Source organism: Erinaceus europaeus, chromosome 11 (genome assembly GCF_950295315.1).
Source record: "Erinaceus europaeus chromosome 11, mEriEur2.1, whole genome shotgun sequence".
NCBI lineage: Eukaryota > Metazoa > Chordata > Mammalia > Eulipotyphla > Erinaceidae > Erinaceus > Erinaceus europaeus.
Window position 1 is genome coordinate 61,747,548 of NC_080172.1, and position 19,944 is coordinate 61,767,491.

Consider the following 19,944-nt stretch of genomic DNA (forward strand, 5'->3'; position numbering starts at 1 on the left):
TTGGCCTACGCTGGTGCCAAGGATTGTGCCTGAATCTCAGGTGTGTAAATCTGTGCACTAACCCTGTGAATGTCCCCAGCCTTAGATGTTTTCTTTGACTTGATTTTTTTTCTCTTGCACTTTGTATCACTCATTAATTTAAGAATATATTCATTATGAGAGGGGGAAGAGAGTATGAGAACACAAGGGGAAAGTACAGTTTTTTTAATGTAAGGACATTTGCTCTTTTAATTTTATCCAACTGTCCATTTATGGACTTATCCTCTGTAGGACTTAATTCTTTTATCAAATCGTTTATTTCCACCTGTGATTCACCCAGTAGTCTAATGATATCTATTGTCAGACCAGTACTTTTGCCTGGCATTTTTGGTATGCCATGAAAAATAGTGTAGCATAGGGCAAGTGTTGCACATACATAGAGAATTAATTGGCATCTGGGACATTAGTCCTGTTACTAGGCCCTTGGGTTCTTGTGTGGGTCCTCACTTGTCCTCTAAGTATGTCATAGAGCTAGAAGATAGAGTTGTGTGGCAGGCACTGATGATTAGTCAACATACATTCAGCAACACTTGAATGAAAATCAGTCCTGTGTGGGTTATGACCTGGGTCCTGTTGGGAAAATAAGGCTACAAAGGGAAAGCAGTGTTCCACAATGTCATTACAGATCGACACAAGCGCTTGGCACAGCTGCAGCAGTCTTCCAAGAGAAATCCTCACTATCAGACCTTAGAGCGGGATCTCATTGAACTGCAGGAGCAGCAGCTATTTGAACTCTTTGTGGTGGTATCTCTACAGAAGAAATCATCAGAAATAAACTACACTCCCCAGGTTATACAGCAATTCCCTGGCAAGGTAGGTGGCACTTGATAATTTTGTCTGTGTGTTTATTTCCTTTCTTCTTGTTTAGTGTTAGTCATCTAGCTTTTACTATTACTGTACTTCTTGTAGGCTCTGGTAAATGATACCAGGTTGGGAACTAGGGTGGGAAATTCATTATCCAAATATATATAACGTGCATTTACAAGTTCCCTTTAGCAAATTGCAAGTGGAAAAACAAGTATCAATTTAGAGCCAGCTATCTGTACATGTCACTTTTTTTTAGCTCTGTGACTTCGAGCATTTATTTAATCACTCTGTATCTTGGTTTCTCTTGTTTATGAGTAGAATTAACCATTATCAAGTCTATTCCATTGAGTCGTGAGGATTAAATGAGCTAATTTACAAAAAGCACATAGAACCCTGTCTGACATATAATAAGCACTATATATTGTCAGTCATGACTAGTGAGATTTTAATGAGATAGGTGGGGGTAGATAGCATAATGGTTATGAAAAGAGACTCTCATGCCTGAGGCTCCGTAGTCCCAGGTTCAATCCCCCGCACCACCGTAAATCAGAGCTGAGCAGTGCTCAGGTTAAAAAGAGAGAGAGATTATAATGAGATAAAGTGTCTAATAATTACTATTATTATTTGGTTTGATCCACCTTTTTTTTTAAATAAGCCCTTTTTTAATGTGCTGGGTAGAGAAATAAATCAAAGAGGGATGGGAGAGAGAGAAAAAGAGACACCAGCAACACTATTACACTACCCATGAAGCTTCCCCCTCCAGATGGCGTCTGGGGCTTGAACTCAAGTCCTTGAGCTAGTGCACTTAGCCTGGTGCACTCTGGCACATGCATTGCTGAGGATTAAGCTCAGGACTCATGCTTCAGGGTTCAAAATGTTATCGCCCGCTCCACCTCCCAGGCTGTGCTACTCCACCGTTTTCAGTATACATTTGTTCATTTATCTAATCAAATATTTCTCAAGTTTCCACTGTTTGCAGACATTAAGTGCTAGGAATGCTACTAAAATCAGATCTTAAACAACACAGACCCCCAAATGTAGTTCTGAGCCTTGTAATAGTAAATAAAGAGGTGGTGGTTACATCAAGGCTTGCAAACTGAACACATCTGAACAGATTGAGGCCACAGACACGTTTTTGTTAGTTTGTTTCATTGTTTGTTTCACTTTATACAGTGTTTTTGTAAAAATCTGATAATGATAGGAAGCAGGAGGTGGCACACCTGGTAAAGCTCACATGCTACAATGTGCAAGGACCTAGGTGGGTTCAAGGCCCTGCAGAGGAGAAGCTTCACCAATAGCTTCACGAATAGGGAAGCGGTGCTTCAGGTGTCTCTCTCCCTGTCTTCTTCCCTATCCAGTAAACAATATATATGACAATTTGTAAAGATTTCATTTATTTTTAATACTTTTTAAAAACTTTATTTTATTTGATAGGATAGAAAGAAATTTAGAGAGAAGAGGGAGAAAGACAGACACCTACAACACTGCTTCACCACTTGTGAAGCTTCCCGCCTGCAGGTGAGGGCCAGGGACTTGAACCCAGGTCCTTCCTTATACAGTATAATGTGTGCACTTAACCAGGTTCACCACCATCCGGCCCCAAGACTTCATTTATTTATTGATAAAGATAAGAGGAGAGATAAAGAATCAGAAATTATTCTGGCATATGCACTGTCAAGGACTGAACTCAGGACCACCTCAGGCTTGAGAATCCAGTGCCTTTATCCACTGGTCCATCTCCCGGACCATACTTGATGATTTTTTTACTTGTCAGTATTTAAAAATCAGATTTCACTTAAATAAAATCTATATGATAGGACCAGATGCACCTGGTTGAGCATACACAATATCATGCATAGTACCTGGGTTTAAGCCCCCAGTCTCCACCTGCAAGGGAAAAGCTTCATAAGTGGTGAACTGTTGCTGCAGGTGTCTCTCTGTCTCTCTCCATCTGTATCTCCCCCTTCCCTCTCAATTTCTCTCTTTGTCCAATAAATAAACAAAACCTGTATGTTGCCTTTTCCTGAGAGTTTTGAAAGACAACCAGCATGCACCTTATGCAGCAGTTGACTGAAGCTGAATAAGAAGTAGCACTGACTTCATGGGCTTGTGACCCACAAAGCCTCTCACTCAGAAAGGCACAGCACTAGGGTTTTAATGCGCTGTAGTCATCCTTGAAATGATTTTTTTTTTTAATTTTCCTGCCACCAGGGTTATCTCTCAGGATCAGTGCCAGCAAGGCAATTTCCCCCTCCCCCCCTACTTTTTAATTGGATAGAACAGAGAAAAAAATGAAAGGGGAAAGGGAGAGGGACAAAGAAAAACACCTGCAGATCTACTTCACTGCTTGTGAAGCTTCCTCGCCTGCAGGTAGGGAGGGGAGGCTCAAACCCAGGTCCTTGAGCTGGTGACCGTGAGCACTTGACCAGGTGTACCACCACCCAGCCCCTTGAAATTCTTGTTTTCCTTTATTTTTTTATTTTGTTTTTATTGCCACCAGAGTTATCACTGGGGCTCAGTATCTATTCCCAGCAGCCCTCCCTTTTTTTTAAATTGGTAAGACAGAGAGAAATTGAGGCAGGTGGATAGAGGGGGAGAGAGAAAGAAAGACACCTGCAACACTGCTTCACCTCTGGTGAAGTTTTCACCCTGTAGGTGGGGACCAGGAACTTGAACTTGTGCTATTATTTTAAACTGTTTTAAAATTTTAATTTAATTATTTTTTTATTTTTTATATTTATTTATTGGATAGAGACAGAAATTGAGAGGAATGGAGAGATAGAGAAAAAGAGAGACAAAGAGAGAGACACCTGCAGCCCACTTCATCACTCTCAAAACTTTCCCCCTGCAGGTAGGACTGGGAGCTTGAACCTGGCTCCTTGTGCATTGTAACATGTGCACTCAACCAGGTATGCCACCACCTGGCCCTTAAATAATATATTTTTCTTTTTTTTTAATTTTATTTATTCTATTTTATTTTTTTATTTTTATTTTATTTTTTTATTTCTTTATTGGGGAATTAATGTTTTACATTCAACAGTAAATACAATAGTTTGTACATGCATAACATTCCCCAGTTTCCCATTTAACAATACAACCCCCACTATGTATATTTTTCTTTTTTTATATATTTTGTTTGTTTGTTTGTTGGGTAGAGACAGAGAGAAATCTAGAGGGATGGGAAAGATAGTGAGGAAGAGAGACAGAGAGACACCTGCATCACTTCTTTATAACTTGAGAAGCTGTCCTCTTGTAGGTGGGGACTAGGGACTTGAACCTGGGTCCTTGCACATTGCAACATGATCACTCAATCAGGTGTGCCACCACTCAGCCCTATTTTTCTTATTTGTAAGTCAAGTTTGATGGAGCAGTGGGCCTGGGCCTAAGTATTAAATCCTGGATTCATTCAGATCTTACCCACTGCTCCCCACATCCACCATGCCCACAGCTTGGCTTCTCTAGATGCTCTCTCCCTCACTCCTGGTTCCCTGGATTGCCTAGCTTCTCAGGCCTTTCTCATCCTAAGTGAGCAACTACTGTTACCCTTTGTCCCTGGTGAGGACATAGGTATGGGGATCAGGGAAACATTGTCACATAGTGCAAATCTTTAAGCAAAGCATGATGAGGTCTTCCTTGCCATGGGCTAGCAGTGCTCCTTATGACTAGTGGGTGGCTCGTTTGGGCAAACCTTCCTGCCACCTTCATTCCAAGTGTCATGCATGTCCATGTATGTAGACTATAGTCGCTTGAGGGTTGCCTGCTGGTGTGTGTTGGAACAGTATCCCCTTGGGAAAGGAGACTTAACTTCCCCACCCCCAACTAGGACAGTTTCAGTCTGTAAGTAATCAGAAAGGAAAAACCCAAAACTTCTCGGCCAGCAGATTGTAGGACAGGACCCTGGACAGCTGGGTGGGCCTGTACTTGTGCCCCGGGAGGCTGATGTCAGGTAAGACATTATAGCAAATAAAATCCCCATTATAGGTCAACAAAGGTCCACAAAGGAAGAGAAAGTTTTGTATTTCGTTTTTCCCTTAATTGTCCCTGTATTTTTTTTTTTTTTCAAACAAAGGGCCCCAGTTTTCAACTTGCACTGGGTTCTGAAGAATATGTAGCTGGCCCTGATAAGACATGCTCCATGTAAATCAGGACCTTTAATAATTATATAGCTGGCCCTGATAATACATGCTCCATGTAAATCAGGACCTTTACTTACTATTCAACTTATTACTTGGATCACTTCTCTCACTTCTGTTATCTGATCAGCAACTTTACTTTGATTTTTAAATCCTGACTTAACATTTCACTGAAAAACCTAGTGAAACAAAAATATGCCAGAATATAAAGACATTACCAAAATGGGCTCTCATTTTTCCCCCAAGTGCTCAATAACATCCCAGTGGTAAATAAATCAGTAAGTTTTAATTTTTTGTGAAGTGCCAGGGTCTCATACATATATAATACAATGGCTCAGTAGCCTCCCCTGGACTAATTTTCTCATTCTTCTGTTGAGGGATGGAGGAAAGAGAGAGAGGGAGAAGGAAAAGGAGGGAGAGAGGGAGAACACAGAGGGATACAGACAGAGAGGAGAGACACCACAGCATCACTCTATCTGTGGACTTCCCCCTTGGTGCTATCCATAGTGCTTGAACACTATGGTAAAGGCACATACCTTGTCAGGCTAGCTATCTTGCAGTCTTAACAAATTTACTTTATTTAAATAAAATTCTTCATTGTAGTCTGAGAATACATAACACTCTTTGTTAGAACAGTGCTAAGAAAAGTCTAAAATGGGAGTCAGGCGGTAGCACAGCCGGTTAACTGGTGTAAGGATCCCAGTTTGAGCCCCTGGCTCCCCACCTGCAGGGGAGTTACTTCACAGCGGTGAAGCAGGTCTGCAGGTGTCTTTCTTTTCCTCTCTCTGTCTTCCCCTCATCTCTCGATTTCTCTCTGTCCTATCCAACAATGACGACGTCAATAACAACAATAGTAACTGCAGCAGTAAAACAATAAGGGAAACTAAAGGGAATAAATAAATAAATAAATAACTACTAAAAAAAAATTGTCTTTGTTTATTTGACAGAGACTGCCGGAAATCGAGAGGGTATAGGGTGATAGAGAGGAAGAGGGACAGAGAGTCACCTGCTTTACCACACATGAACCTTTCCCCCTGCAGGTAGGGGCCATGGTCTAACCTGAGTCCTTGCACATTATAGCATGTACTCTCATCCAGGTGTGTCACCACCCAGTCCTCGTAAATATATCTTTAATTCAGTAAAATAAAATAGCCTTGAGAAATGAAATTTCTCATAACAAGAAATTTGTCATACACCCCCACCACACACACACACACACACACACACACACACACACACACCCCACTACCATTTTTGGTCAGGTTTACTTTTTTTTTTTTTTTACTTTTTAAAAAATATTTATTTTCCCTTTTGTTGCCCTTGTTGTTTGTTATTATTGTTGTAGTTATTGTTGTTGTTATTGATGTCATCGTTATTAGGACAGAGAGAAATGAAGAGAGAGGGGGAGAGAAAGATAAACACCTGCAGACCAGCTTCACCACTTGGAACATTTGGAAGCAACTCCCCTGCAAGTGAGGAGCCAGGGGCTCGAACCAGAACCCTTAGTAGGTCCTTGTGCTTCGCACCACTTGCACTTAACCCACTGCGCTACCACCTGACTCCCCAGTTTTACATCTGCAGAGAGGAATCTCAGATTTGAACCTATTTTTAACACAGCCTGAATTAATGTAATGGGCTCAGAACTAGATAAGGTTTCAGTTAATGCTGCCAGTACTTCAGTTATCTCTAGAAGTTACTTTAGCAGCTTTGTATGTTAGGCATTCATGAATTACCAAAGGAAATAGCTAACTAACACATTTTGATTCTGTTGTGGAAAGCTTTGGTGGTAAATGATAACAGAAGGTGTTACCACTAAACTTTTATTAGAATGTATTTCCAAGGTGGAGGAGTGCATAATGGTTATGCAAAAAGTCTTTCTAGCCTGAGGCTCCAAATTCCCAGGTTTTAAACAGTGCTCTGGGAACAAAAATTCCCATTTTTAAGAGATTATTGGTTTTTTTTTTAGATTTTATTTATTTATTAATGAGAAAGATAGGAGAGGGAGGGAGAGAGGGCGAGGAAGAACCAGACATCACTGGTACATGTGCTGCCGGGGATTGAACTCAAGACCTCATGCTTGAGAGTCTAGTGCCTTAGCCACTGCGCCACCTCTCAGACCACAAGAGCTTATTGTTTAAGTGGCCCAGAATAGCTTTGTTTTGATTTGTAAATTAAATGATAGACTGATTTTATTAGTTGCATGAAGACAATCTAGGTAATTAGAGTTACCAGTTGTTTTTATACTACTTTCTAGATGTTTCTTAATTTAAATGAATATCGACTCACTTTTAAAAGTATAGTACCAGGCTTGCACAAAAGGGTCCCTGCTAAAATTTTACAGGAAACTGAAAACCAGTAATTAGCTAGCCAGATTATATGCTAAGGGAAATGATTATATATAGGGGTAGATTCTAAAAATAGTACCTTTTAAAAATAACATCTAGTTTTTTAAATATCTGTTATTATTGATCAGAGTGTCTTCATGTGATTAGGTCTGTGTAATCATTATGATGTAGAATTTATTTATGTCCAGTGATTCACGGGAATTTTTGCCTGCCACCAGAACATGAATTCTGAATTAAGTTTTCACTTTTAGATAAAAACTCCTTTCACAGCTAGCAAGATAGCTTAGCTGCATAGAGTGCCTGTTTGCCATATGTGCCGCTAAGGTTTGAACTCCAGCCTCTGCAGTGGGGAAAGCTTTAGTTAGTACTGTGGTCTCTTCCTCTCTCCTCTCTGTCTTTGTAGATCTCTTTTCTGTCTGAAAAAAACATCCCAGAGTGGTGAAATCATGGTGGCAACACCAACCAAAGAAGAGAGGAGGCGGGGGTGGTGGGGAGAGAGGAAGGGAGAAAGGGGAGGGAGGATAGATGGATGAATTCTCATAGGATCATTTCTATTCTGCACTTACACAGAATAGTAGTCTCCTAATTACAGTGTTGCCTTTTTCAGGGTGATCATGGTTTTAAGCAATCCAAAGACACCGAAGAAAGACTCAAAGTTATCCCCAGATTTTGCTTTCCCGATTCAAAGGACTGGATGCCAACCTCAGAACTCAAGAGGTAAATAGGCCAATTTCTATTTATTGAAAATACAAATGCAGAATCAGAGTGTTCGGTGTATGAGAAATGGTCAGAGCCAACAACGAAGCTTTAGGGATACAATAGGAGGAAAGAAGACACAAAATTATAACACTTCTTCTGTAACACTCAAAAAAAAAAAAAAGAAAAAGAAAAACACAATAATTTCAGTGTTGAAGAGAAAATGAATCTTCAGTTTGCCAATCCTGCAGGAAGGAAAGAAAAAGTTCTGCTTTACATGGGGTTGGGAATGCCACCAAGTGGACAGAAAAGGAAAAACAACCCCACACTTTGAATTGGGGACTCTACAGTTTTACAGAACTGTAGAATAGAGTAACATCTGAGTGGGGGTAGATAGCATTAATAGTTATGCAAAGAGACTTATATGCCTGAGGCTCCAAAGCCCCAGGTTCAATCACCATAAGCACCACCATAAGCCAGAGCTAATCAGTGCTCTGGAAAAAAAAAAAAAAAAGAATAACATCTGCAATTCGTTTTTTTTTTTTTTTTTACACCAGAACACTGCTCAGCTCTGGCTTATGGTGGTGCAGTGCAGGGGATTGAACCTGAGACTTTGGAGCCTTAGGCATGAGAGTCTCTTCGCATAACCATTATGCTATCTACCCCTGCCCTGCAACTCGTTTCTTTTGAGTAAGGCTTGTATATAACAGGTGTGTTCCGAACTGTGATTACTGATGATGCCGTTTAGGCTTGAAAAGCTGGGTAATGTCAGCTGTATCACATGCAGATGACCTGACAGAAGACATCTATAGCTGTTGTTTAAGGAGCTCTGGCTGTTCCCCCACCTCACACTGTCTCCACATTAAACCGCTGTCTCTTATAACCAGTTGAGCCTGATCACCCTTCTAATCCCTCTGCCATGAGCCTGATGTTCTTGTATTGTCAGTTGCATATTTTTTCATATTGGCCTGGCTTCCTCATGATTGCCTGTGCCTCCCCACCCTCCACACACACATTATGTATATTTATTTCAGAATATTTGAAACATACAGAAATATATAGAAAAAGTAGAAATATTATCATTCTGGCTCTCTTGAGACAACTACTATAATTATTTGAATGTCCTTTTCTGATCTTTTTTTTTTTGTCTGTATCCACGTACATATACATTTAGATTTATATTTAAGAATTAGTGAATTTATTTCTTTACTTTTTTTAAAGATTTTTTTTTTTTAATGTTGGGAACCGGGTGGTGGCACACCAGGTTAAACACAGATAGTATGAAGTGCAAGGATCCCGGTTTGAGCCCTCGGCTTCTCACCTGCAGAGGGGTCATTTCACAAGTAGTGAAGCATGTCTGCAGGTGTCTTTCTCTCCCTCTCTCTATCTTCTCCTCCTCTTTCAACTTCTATCTGTCCTATCCAAAAAATCAAAACAATGGCCCCTGGAGCAATGGATTCGTAGTGCAGGCACTGAGCCCCAGCAATAACCCTGGAAGCAAAAATATATATATATTTTTTTTAATGCTTTTTTTTATTTTTCCAATACTTGATAGGACAGAGAAACTGAGAGGGAAGGAGAAGATAGAGAGAGGGGGCAAAGGAAAAGGAACACTTACAACACTGCTTTACCACACCTGAAGCTTTCCTCCTTGCAGGTAGAGGTCAGGAACCAGGGTAACATCTGCACTCAACTGTATGTGCCACTGCCTGTCCCTTAACTTATTTATTTTTTAAAATTAATAGCTATATACCTGTGGTTCTGGAGGGGATGCAGTAGATAGGGCATGAGGTCCTGAGTTGTATCCCCAGTGGTACATGTAGTAGAGTGGTGTCTGATTCTTTTTCTCTCTCCTCCTGTCTTTCTCATTAATAAATAAAATCTTTTTATTTTAAAAATATTATATACATACAGTGGGATAAGGCAGTGGTATGGTTGATGGTGAAATGTGTTAATATAATAATATCCTGGGGAAATGTGTAAATATATCCCTGTGATAACAATCCTGTAAATCAACATTTCCTCAATAATGTGATACTGGAGTTAGGAAAAAAAGTATGGCATACATATTATCTCATACACATCTAGAAATTTTAATTTAGGAGCCAGGCAGTAGCACACCTGGTTAATCGCATACATTACAGTGTGCAAGGACCCAGGTTCAAGTCCCTGGTCCCTACCTGCAAGGGGAAAGCTTCATGAGTGGAAGGGACAACATCCAACCTTGAGAATATATTGCTTTGGACTGGAGTAAGGAAGTAGGTAGAGGACGAATTCATTTTTTTCTTTTCTTTCCTTCTCCTCCACCTCCTGACTAGGTAGAGGATGAATTAATTTGTTTGTTTATTTATTTATTCTCAAGGTTGGATGTTGTCCCTCAGAAACAATGCCACTTACAAGGAATGTAATATCATTATTTCTACTTACATCACAAAATAACTATCATTGGTCCCTAATTTTCTTTTTCTTTTTTTTTAATTTATTTCTCTATTGGGGAATTAATGTTTTACATTCAACAGTAAATACAATAGTTTGCACATGCATAACATTCCCCAGTTTCCCATATAACAATACAACCCCCACTAGGTCCTCTATCATCCTTCATGGACCTGTACTCGCCCTACTCACCCCAGAGTCTTTTACTTTGGTGAGATATGTCAAATCTATTTCAGGTTCTACTTGTGTTTTCTTTTCTAATCTTGTTTTTCAACTTCTGCCTGAGAGTGAGATCATCCCATATTCATCCTTCTGTTTCTGACTTATTTCACTTAACATGAGTTTTTCAAGGTCCATCCAAGATCGGCTGAAAACGGTGAAGTCACCATTTTTTACAGCTGAGTAGTATTCCATTGTGTATATATACCACAACTTGATCAGCCACTCATCTGTTGTTGGACACCTGGGTTGCTTCCAGGTTTTGGCTATTACAAATTGTGATGCCAAGAACATCTGTGTACACAGATCTTATTGGATGGATGTGTTGGGTTCCTTAGGATATATCCCCAGGAGAGGAATCGCAGGGTCATAGGGTAGGTCCATTTCTAGCCTTCTGAGAGTTCTCCAGACTGTTCTCCACAGAGGTTAGGTCCCTAATTTTCAGTTGTTCTGTAAAAAAAAAAAATTCTTAAGTGGTTGTTTGGATCTCAGACTGTTGGCTATTTTTACAGTGAAACATTCTCCTTTGTCTTGACGGGTGAAGATGGGAGTCGATGGTTTGGTTACTGTAAGAAGCTCTTGGTAAGTAATCAGGCTGGGGCTGTAGAAGGCAGGGTTGGTTAAGGAACAACATTGTCAGACTAAGGGTTTCAGAAACACTATCTCTAAATGAGTTTGAGAGCTACTCGGTGACCTGTATTTTAAAGATTTCGCTAGCTTTACACATTGAGAAGTAGGTGCAGCTACAGAGTATTCAAAATAGGAAGGGTATGATTAATTCTATGTGTTTGCTTGAAATACAAGGAGAAATCACTGACATAGTATGAAATGCCAGTCTGGGTATGCTGAAGGACTGGAGTACAGTGACCCAACCAAGAGAGTTTTGACTTGCTTCTTGCTTAGATGCCTCCATTAAATCTAAAATAAATCCAGGGGCTAGGCAATGCTGCAACCAGTAAAATGCACCAGTTACCATGCATTATGGCCTGGCCACCTGGGCCCCACCTGGAGGAGAATAAGCTTGAAAGTCAGCCTGATCAGCTAAGTCAATACCAGTGATCAATGCAGTGACAGATGTAGCAGCCAGATCTCCCTCACATCCATACAAGTGTCTTTTTCTCTCCCCTGATTTTCCTCTCACTCTCCTTTTCTCTCTTGTCACTATAAAAAATAAAAAGTAAATACTGAGGTCACAGGTTCAATCCCCAGCACCACCATAAGCCAAAGCTGGGCAATGCTCTGAGCTCTGAATCTCTCCCATTAAATATCTCTCATTAAATAAATAATTAAAAAATAAAATAAGAAGTCTTTATTATTTTTAGCATTTTTCCCCATCATTTAGTCTTCTCAGGATGAGAGCCATGGTTTCTACACTGTCTAGAAAGTAGTGAGAAAGAATTAACAGTTCAAATTAACAAGTATTTAGGCTGATTAATCCTTCTTTCTTTTTTTCTTTCAGCCAGAAGGCAAAGGGAAACGACTCCCTGAAGTTTACTGCATGGTTAGTCGTCTAGGCTGCTTCAACCTTTTTTCAAAGGTAAGTAGGGAACTGGCCCTGTGAAAAGTAATATTGTTTCTGGGCTCTTGTGTTAAGTTTTTAATCTCTAATGTTTTCACGAGGCAATATTAAGTGGCCTAGACTTTTAATATACTACTTTATAAAGGGTTCCCTAGTGAAGGGATGTACACTGGAACCCCTCCTCTGCCACCATCACCACAGCTCACAGCACATACATGCAGGCATGTCCCTCTTCACACACACACACACACACACACACACACACACACACACACACACACACACACACACACACACACCCCACACACACACCACACACCATAAACCAGAAATAAACAGTGCTTTGGTAAATTAAATAAGCAAATAAATAATAGAAAGGGTTCCTTACTAGTAGATTAGAACAGCAGGTTTTGGGGCCAGGCGGTGGCACACCAAGTTAAGTGCTCCTGGTACTTGAGCAAGGATCCTGGTTCGAGCCCTCAGTTCCTTATCTGCAGGGGCTGTGTTTCACAAGCAGTGAAGCAGGTATGCAGTTATCTATCTGTCTTTCTCTCTTCCTCTCTATCTCCCCCTCCTCTCTCAATTTCTCTCTATCCTATCCAAAAAAGTGGGGAAATGGCTCCCAGGAGCAGTGGATTCATATTGCTGGCACCAAGCCCCAGCGATAACCCTGAAGGTAAAATAAATAAACAAAAACACTTAAAAAAAAAAACCTGCAGGTTTAGTGGTTTAAACTCAGGTCTCGAGTCTTCTTTTTTTTCCAGTATTTTTATATATTTTATTCTTTTTGAAGCTCTTTTTATTTCTTATTGATGTTTTACATTTGATAGTAAATACAATAGTTTGTACATACAAAATATTTCCCAGTTTTCCATATAACAATACAACCCCCCCTAGGTCCTGTCATCCTTTTTGGACCTGCATTCTCTCCCCCCACCCACCCACCACCCACTCACCACAGTCTTTTACTTTGGTGCAACATGCCAATTCCAGATCTCTAGTCTTGATGCTGTTGCCATGTCATCCTAAACCAGTGGGTTTAGCAAACCTCCCAGCTTAAATAAGAATATTGCTTATTTTATATCTTTTCCTAATTTCAAACTATAGAATGTTATTGTCAGTGTTACCATCTTTACCCCTATTTTAGTGAAAGGAAAAGAGAATCTTCTTCTAAAAACAAGTTGATTTATTTTAATACATGTTCTTGAAGATACGTATAAAGACACCCCCCTTCCAAGAAATATGCTGCTGGTGATGAATTTTAATTGATTGCAGAAGTTTATCTGTAGGCATTATTTCCAAGTTTGTTCTTTAAGTTTGGTAGCTCCTTTAACAGTAATCTTTATATTTCTCAACTGGGCCTGTAGTTAACCTATTTTGTGTATTAGATTCTGGATGAAGTAGAGAAGAGAAGAGAAATGGCTCCAGCCCTGGTTTACCCATTTATGCGTAGTGTCATGGAAGCTCCTTTCCCTGCTCCTGGACGAACCATCACAGTTAAGAGCTATCTTCCTGGAGCTGGAGATGGAGTAAGTTGTTGACTTGTTTTGGAACAGTTTGATAGCCTCCTAAAAGCAGACTTTACACTAATGGGCAATTTCTAGAAAGCATGTCAATTTTCCATAACTATGAAGATTATGTTTTAGTCCCACAAAGCACTGGAGAATTATTCAGTTGATCTGTGATATAATTGAACCTGGGCCCCCTCAGAATGTCAATTTCTGGGGCTGAGCGGTGGCACACCTGGTTAAGTGCACATAGTACTAATCGCAAGGACCTGTGCAAGGATCTGGGTTTGAGCCCCCAGCTTCCCACCTGCAGGTAATATGCTTCACAAGCAGTGAAACAGGTCTGTAGGTGTCAGTCTGTCTCTGCCCCTCTCTATCTCCCCCTCCTCTCTCAATTTCTCTCTTGTCCTGTCCAATAAAATGGGGAAAAAAAATGGCTGCCAGGAGCAGTGGATTGGTAGCGTCCACACCAAACCCCAGAGATAACCCTGGAGGCAAAATAATAATAATAATAATGAAAATTTCTTTGTGATAAATGAAAAGAATACATACTGTTGTCACAAGAGATAAAATATTTTACCAAAAAGTTAAAAGCAAAAATAGGGTGTTAAGCCCATGTTCAGTGAAGAAGGAATTTCAGAAGCCAAAACTCCCACCTTTTGTGCCCACAAATTTTGGTCCATACTCCCAGAGGGGGAGGAATGTTAGGGGAAGATGTCTAGAGAGCTCTGAAACCTAATTCTATCAGGACCCAGAGAGAGAAGAGGAAAGAAAGGAAAGATATTCGAAGTACTAATAGGTGTAGGTTTGATTTGAAAAGGAAGAAAAGTGGGACCATAGGAAAAAATGGGCAAAAATATAAAGAAGTAGGTAGGTATACAGATACTTATAGAAGCAGGGAGTTGGGTGGTAGCACAGAGGGTTAAGCACACATAGCACAAAACGCAAGGGCCAGCATAAGGATCCAGGTTCGAGCCCCAGCTTCCTACCTCTGGCGGGGGGGGGGGGGGGTTGGGATCGCTTCACAAGTGTTGAAGCAGGTCTGCAGGTGTCTTTATTTCTGTCCTCTCTGTCTTCCCCTCCTCTCTCAATTTCTCTCTGTCCTATAACAGCTGTAACAATAACAACTACGACAAGAGCAACAAAATGGAAAAAATGGCCTCCAGGAGCAGTGAATTCATAGTGCAGGCACCAAGCCCCAGCGATAACCCTGGAAGCAAAAAAAAAAAAAAAAAAAAAGAAAGAAAGAAGTCAACCCATATCTGTGACCTTGGGGCAAACCACTGCAGTTTCCAATGGAGAGAATGAGGACATGTAACTCTAGTGGTGGGAATGGTGTGGAATTGTTCCCCTATTGTCTTTAATTTTGTAAACCAATATTAAATCACTAGTAAAAATATCTGTAAATAATTAGTTTAAAGGTTATTTATGGGGTCAGGCAGTAGTGCAGCGGGTTAAGCTCACATTATGCCAAGCGCAAGGACCTGCATAAGGATCCCAGTTTGAGCCCCTGGCTCCCCATCTGCAAAGGAGTCACTTCACAGGCCGTGAAGCAGGTCTGCAGGTGTTTATCTTTCTCCCCCACCCACCCACCCCCCGTCTTCCCTTCCTCTCTACATTGCTCTGTGTCCTATCCTACAAGGATGATATCAATAATAATAACTATAACAACAATACAACAACAAGAGCAACAAAAGGGGGGGAAAGCAAATTTTAAAAAAAGATTATTTATGAGAGAGAGAACATGAATGAGAGCATTACTCTGGCATTTGTGTTGCCAGAGATCAAACTCAGGACATCATGCTTGAGAGTCCAAAAGCTTATCCACTGCTTATCACAGGCTGCTAGTATAGGCACTTTAAAAAAAAATTTTTTTTTAAATATTTATTTTATTTATTTATTCCCTTTTGTTGCCCTTGTTGTTTTATTGTTGTAGTTATTATTGTTGTCGTTGTTGGATAGGACAGAGAGAAATGGAGAGAGGAGGGGAAGACAGAGAGGAGGAGAGAAAGACAGACACCTGCAGACCTGCTTCACCGCCTGTGAAGCGACTCCCCTGCAGGTGGGGAGCCGGGGTTCGAACAGGGATCCTTACGCCCATCCTTGTGCTTTGCGCCACCTGCACTTAGCCCGCTGCGCTACCGCCCGACTCCCGTATAGGCACTTTTATACACTCTGCTGCAGTTACTGTTTCCTGAATTTAAGCCATAAAAGGATTACAGGATCCTTTAGTGTTGTCATTAGAGATTGTTTTCCAACCTCACTTCCACTGCTTTCAATTTTTGCATTTCAGTCCATTGAACTCTGCAGGCCACTGGATTCCCGATTGGAGCATGTTGACTTTGAATGTCTTTTTAAGTGCCTAAGCGTGTGTCACCTCATCCGGGTTTGTGCCTCTCTCCTTTTGGAGCGGAGGGTAATCTTTGTTGCCAACAGCCTAAGGTGAGAAATAGTAAAATATATCACTTTATACTGGTGTTTTATTTGTCCTTATTATTTTTAAATTGGGGTATATTAAAAATATATTGGATCTTAATTACCTAGTGGTGTGATTAGGTGAGTATTTTCATGGGGTAAATACAAAAGCTATTTGTCTTTGGCAATAGCAGTGATAAATTGGGGGTTTCTTTTTTTTTTTGCCTCCAGGGTTATTGCTGGGGCTCAGTGCCAGCACTATGAATCCACTGCCCCATTGGCTATTTTTTCCACTTTATTGCATAAGACAGAGAGAAATTGAGAGGGGAGGGAAAGATAGATAGATAGACAGATAGACATCCAGGCAGGCGGGCAGGAGAGAAACACCTGCAGACCTGCTTCACTGCTTGTGAAGCAACCCCCCTGCAGGTGGAGAACCGGCGGCTTGAACTGGGATCCTTGCTTGGGTCCTTGTGTTTTGTGCTATGTGCATTGAACCCGGTGCGCTACTGCCCAGTCCTGGGGTGTAATACATTGACCTTTCTAAATATGTTTTATTTAAAACTAGTTGAGAGTTGGTCTGCCTTCCTTCCTTTCTTCTTTTCTTTCTTTCCTTTTTATTACCTCCAGGTTTATCTCTGGGGCTTGGTGCCAGCACTAGAAATCCACTGCACCCAGCAGCCACTTTTTTCCTCTTCCTGTTTTGTTTTTTCCACTTTATTAGATAGGTCAGAGAAATTGGTGAGATAAAGAGAAAGACACCTACCGGGAGTTGGGCGGTAGCACAGCAGGTTAAGCGCACGTGGTACAAAGCACAAGGACCGGCACAAGGATCCCGGTTCAAGCCCCCGGCTCCCCACCTGCAGGGGGGTCGCTTCACAAGCGGTGAAGCAAGTCTGCAGATGTCTATCTTTCTCTCCCCTTCTCTGTCTTCCCTTCCTCTCTCCATTTCTCTCTGTTCTATCCAACAATGATGACATCAATAACTACAACAATAAAAACAAGGGCAACAAAAACGGAAAATGAATAAATAAATATTTAAAAAAGAGAGAGAGAGACACCTACCTGCTTTACCACTTGTGAAGCTTCCTACCCTGCAGGTGGGGAGCTGGGGCTTGCACCCTGATCTTTGAACATGGTAATGTGTGTAAGCAATCGGGTACACCACACCGCTTGGCCCCAGTATTGCTTAAGTGTACACTAACTTAGCAATATGAATTGTGGGAAAGATCTGAATTGAGATTAGGACATTCAGTAAATTAAATTAAAATTTGAAATAAAAAGCTAAAGTTAGGAAAGATTCAGATGTTCATCTCTGATGAGTAATAAGCATCAATCTGGAATTCTCTGACATAGTACCTGGTACACCTTCCTTGTGTCGCTCTGTATTTGACACCATTTTCTTTCTCCTCTGACTAGCACCCTGTCTAAATGTGGCCATGCTGTCGTCGCTACGCTGTACCCATTCACATGGCAGCATACCTACATCCCAGTCCTGCCTGCCTCTATGATCGACATTGTCTGCTCACCGACTCCATTTCTAATTGGAATCCTGTCTTGCTCTTTACCACAGCTCCAGGATTTACCCATTGAAGAGGTGAGATGGGAGAAATAGTAGCTATAGAAAAGATGGGGTCACTGGCAAGTGAAAACAAGGGATCTTTAAAGAGTGCTGGAGTTGTTATTAGTATATGCTTATTACTGTGAATGTATTATGTCATGATATTTTTGTATCTTACTATTAGAGTGATCACTATCCCATAGTCCATATTGATCCAAAGTAATTTTTATTTTATAGTAGGCAACCATGGACCTCTTTTTTTTAAATGTTTTTTTTTATTATCTTTATTTATTTGATAGAGACAACCAGAAATCAAGAGGGAAGGGGGGAAGGATAGAGAGGAAGAGAGACAGAGAGACACCTGTAGCACTGCTTCACCACTCATGAAGCTTTCCCCCTGCAGGTGGGGACCGGGGACTCAAAACTGGGTCCTTTCGCATTGTAACATGTGCGCTCAACCAGGTGCACCACCACCTGGCCCCCATGGACCTATTTTTGCTTTTTTCCTTTTTTTTTTTAATTTCTTTATTGGGTATTAATAGTTTACAATTAACAGCAAAATACAGTAGTTTGTACATGCACAGCATTTCTCAGTTTCCTTTTTTTAAATATATGCATTTTATTTTTTAAATTTCTTTATTGGGGGATTAATGTTTTACAGTCGACAGTAAATACATTAGTTTGTACATGCATAACATTTCAATTCAGCCCCCACTAGGTCCTCTGCCAACATGTTCTAGGACCTGAGAGCCCTCCGCTCCCACCCCAGAGTCTTTGCTTTGGAATAATACACCAACTCCAGTCTAATTTCTACTTTGTGTTTTCCCTTCTGTTCTTATCTTTCAACTTTTGAGTGAGATCATCCCATATTCATCCTTTTGTTTCTGACTTATCTCACTTAACATGATTCTTTCAAGCTCCATCCAAGATGAGGTGAAAAAATTGAAATCACCATTTTTAATAGCTGAGTATTATTCAATTGTGTCTATATACCACAACTTGCTCAGCCACTCATCTGTTGTTAGACACCTGGGTTGCTTCCAGGTTTTGGCCATTACAAATTGTGATGCTATAAATATAGGTATACATAAATCTTTTTGGATGTGTGTGTTAGGTTCCTTAGGATCTATCCCCAGGAGAAGAATTGCAGGGTCATAGGGTAGGTCCACTTCTAGCCTTCTGAGAGTTCTCCAGACTGCTCTCCAAAGAGGTTGGATTAATTGACATTCCCACCAGCAGTGCAGGAGAGTGCCTTTGACCCCACAACCTCTCCAGCCTTTGTTGCTCCTACCTTTTCTCATGTATGACATTCTCACTGGAGTGAAGGGGCATCTCATTGTTGTCTTTATTTGCATTTCTCTGACTATTAATGACTTGGAGAATTTTTTCATATGTGTTGGCCTTTCAGATTTCCGCTATGGTGAATATTATTTATGTTCATGTCCTCTCCCCAGTTTTGGATGGGATTTTTTTTTTTTTTTTTTTTTTTTGCTGAGTTTGGAAAGCTCTTTATATATTTTGGTTATTAGCCTTTTGTCTGATGTATGGCATGTAAAGATCTTCTCCCATTCTGTAAGGGGTCTTTTTGTTTGGGTGGTGGTTTCTTTTGCTGTGCAGAAGCTTTTTAATTTGATGCAGTCCCATTGGTTTATTTTTGATTTAGTCTTCTTTGTAATTGGGTTTGTATCATTTAAGGTGCCTTTAAAATTTAGATGGAAAAGAGTTTGGCCAATATTTCCCTCTAAGTATTGAGAATCTAGTGCCTTAGCCACTGTACCACCACCCAGACCAGAGCCCTTGTTGTTTTTTATTGTTGTAGTTATTATTGTCCTCATTGTTGGATAGGACAGCGAGAAATAGAGAGAGGAGGGGAAGACAGAGGGAATAGAGAGAGATAGACACCTGCAGACCTGCTTCACCGCTTGTGAAGTGATGCCCCAGCAGGTGGGGAGCCAGGGTCTGGAACCGGAATCCTTATGCCAGTCCTTAAGCAATGAATTTATTTTTTAATTAATTAAATTTAACTGCCACCAGGGTTATTGCTGGGACTCAGTGCCTGCACAACAAAAAAGCACTGCTCCCAGCAGCTTTTTCTTTTTTTAAAATTTTCTTCTCTCCTTCCTTTCTTTGCTTCTTTCTTTCTCTCTTCCCCCACTTCTTTCATTTGATAGGACAGAGAGAAATTGGAGGGGGGAAGATAAAGAGGGAGAAAGAAAAACACATGTAACACTGCTTAACTACTCATGAAGCTTCTGCCATGCAGGTG

At 40.7% G+C, this 19,944-nt stretch overlaps 1 protein-coding gene across 2 annotated transcripts in view; it reads left to right on the forward strand.

Annotated features, from left to right (window-relative positions):
• Positions 1 to 19,944, forward strand: part of DENND2C (DENN domain containing 2C) — a 116,354-nt gene that overhangs the window by 77,752 nt on the left and 18,658 nt on the right. For both annotated transcript variants that reach the window (XM_060201838.1, XM_060201837.1), the window contains 7 exons: positions 665 to 852; positions 7,932 to 8,041; positions 11,188 to 11,257; positions 12,135 to 12,212; positions 13,583 to 13,723; positions 15,996 to 16,144; positions 17,537 to 17,714. In XM_060201838.1, the coding sequence (XP_060057821.1) occupies positions 665 to 852; positions 7,932 to 8,041; positions 11,188 to 11,257; positions 12,135 to 12,212; positions 13,583 to 13,723; positions 15,996 to 16,144; positions 17,537 to 17,714 (914 nt within the window). The remainder of the gene's footprint in view (positions 1 to 664; positions 853 to 7,931; positions 8,042 to 11,187; positions 11,258 to 12,134; positions 12,213 to 13,582; positions 13,724 to 15,995; positions 16,145 to 17,536; positions 17,715 to 19,944) is intronic.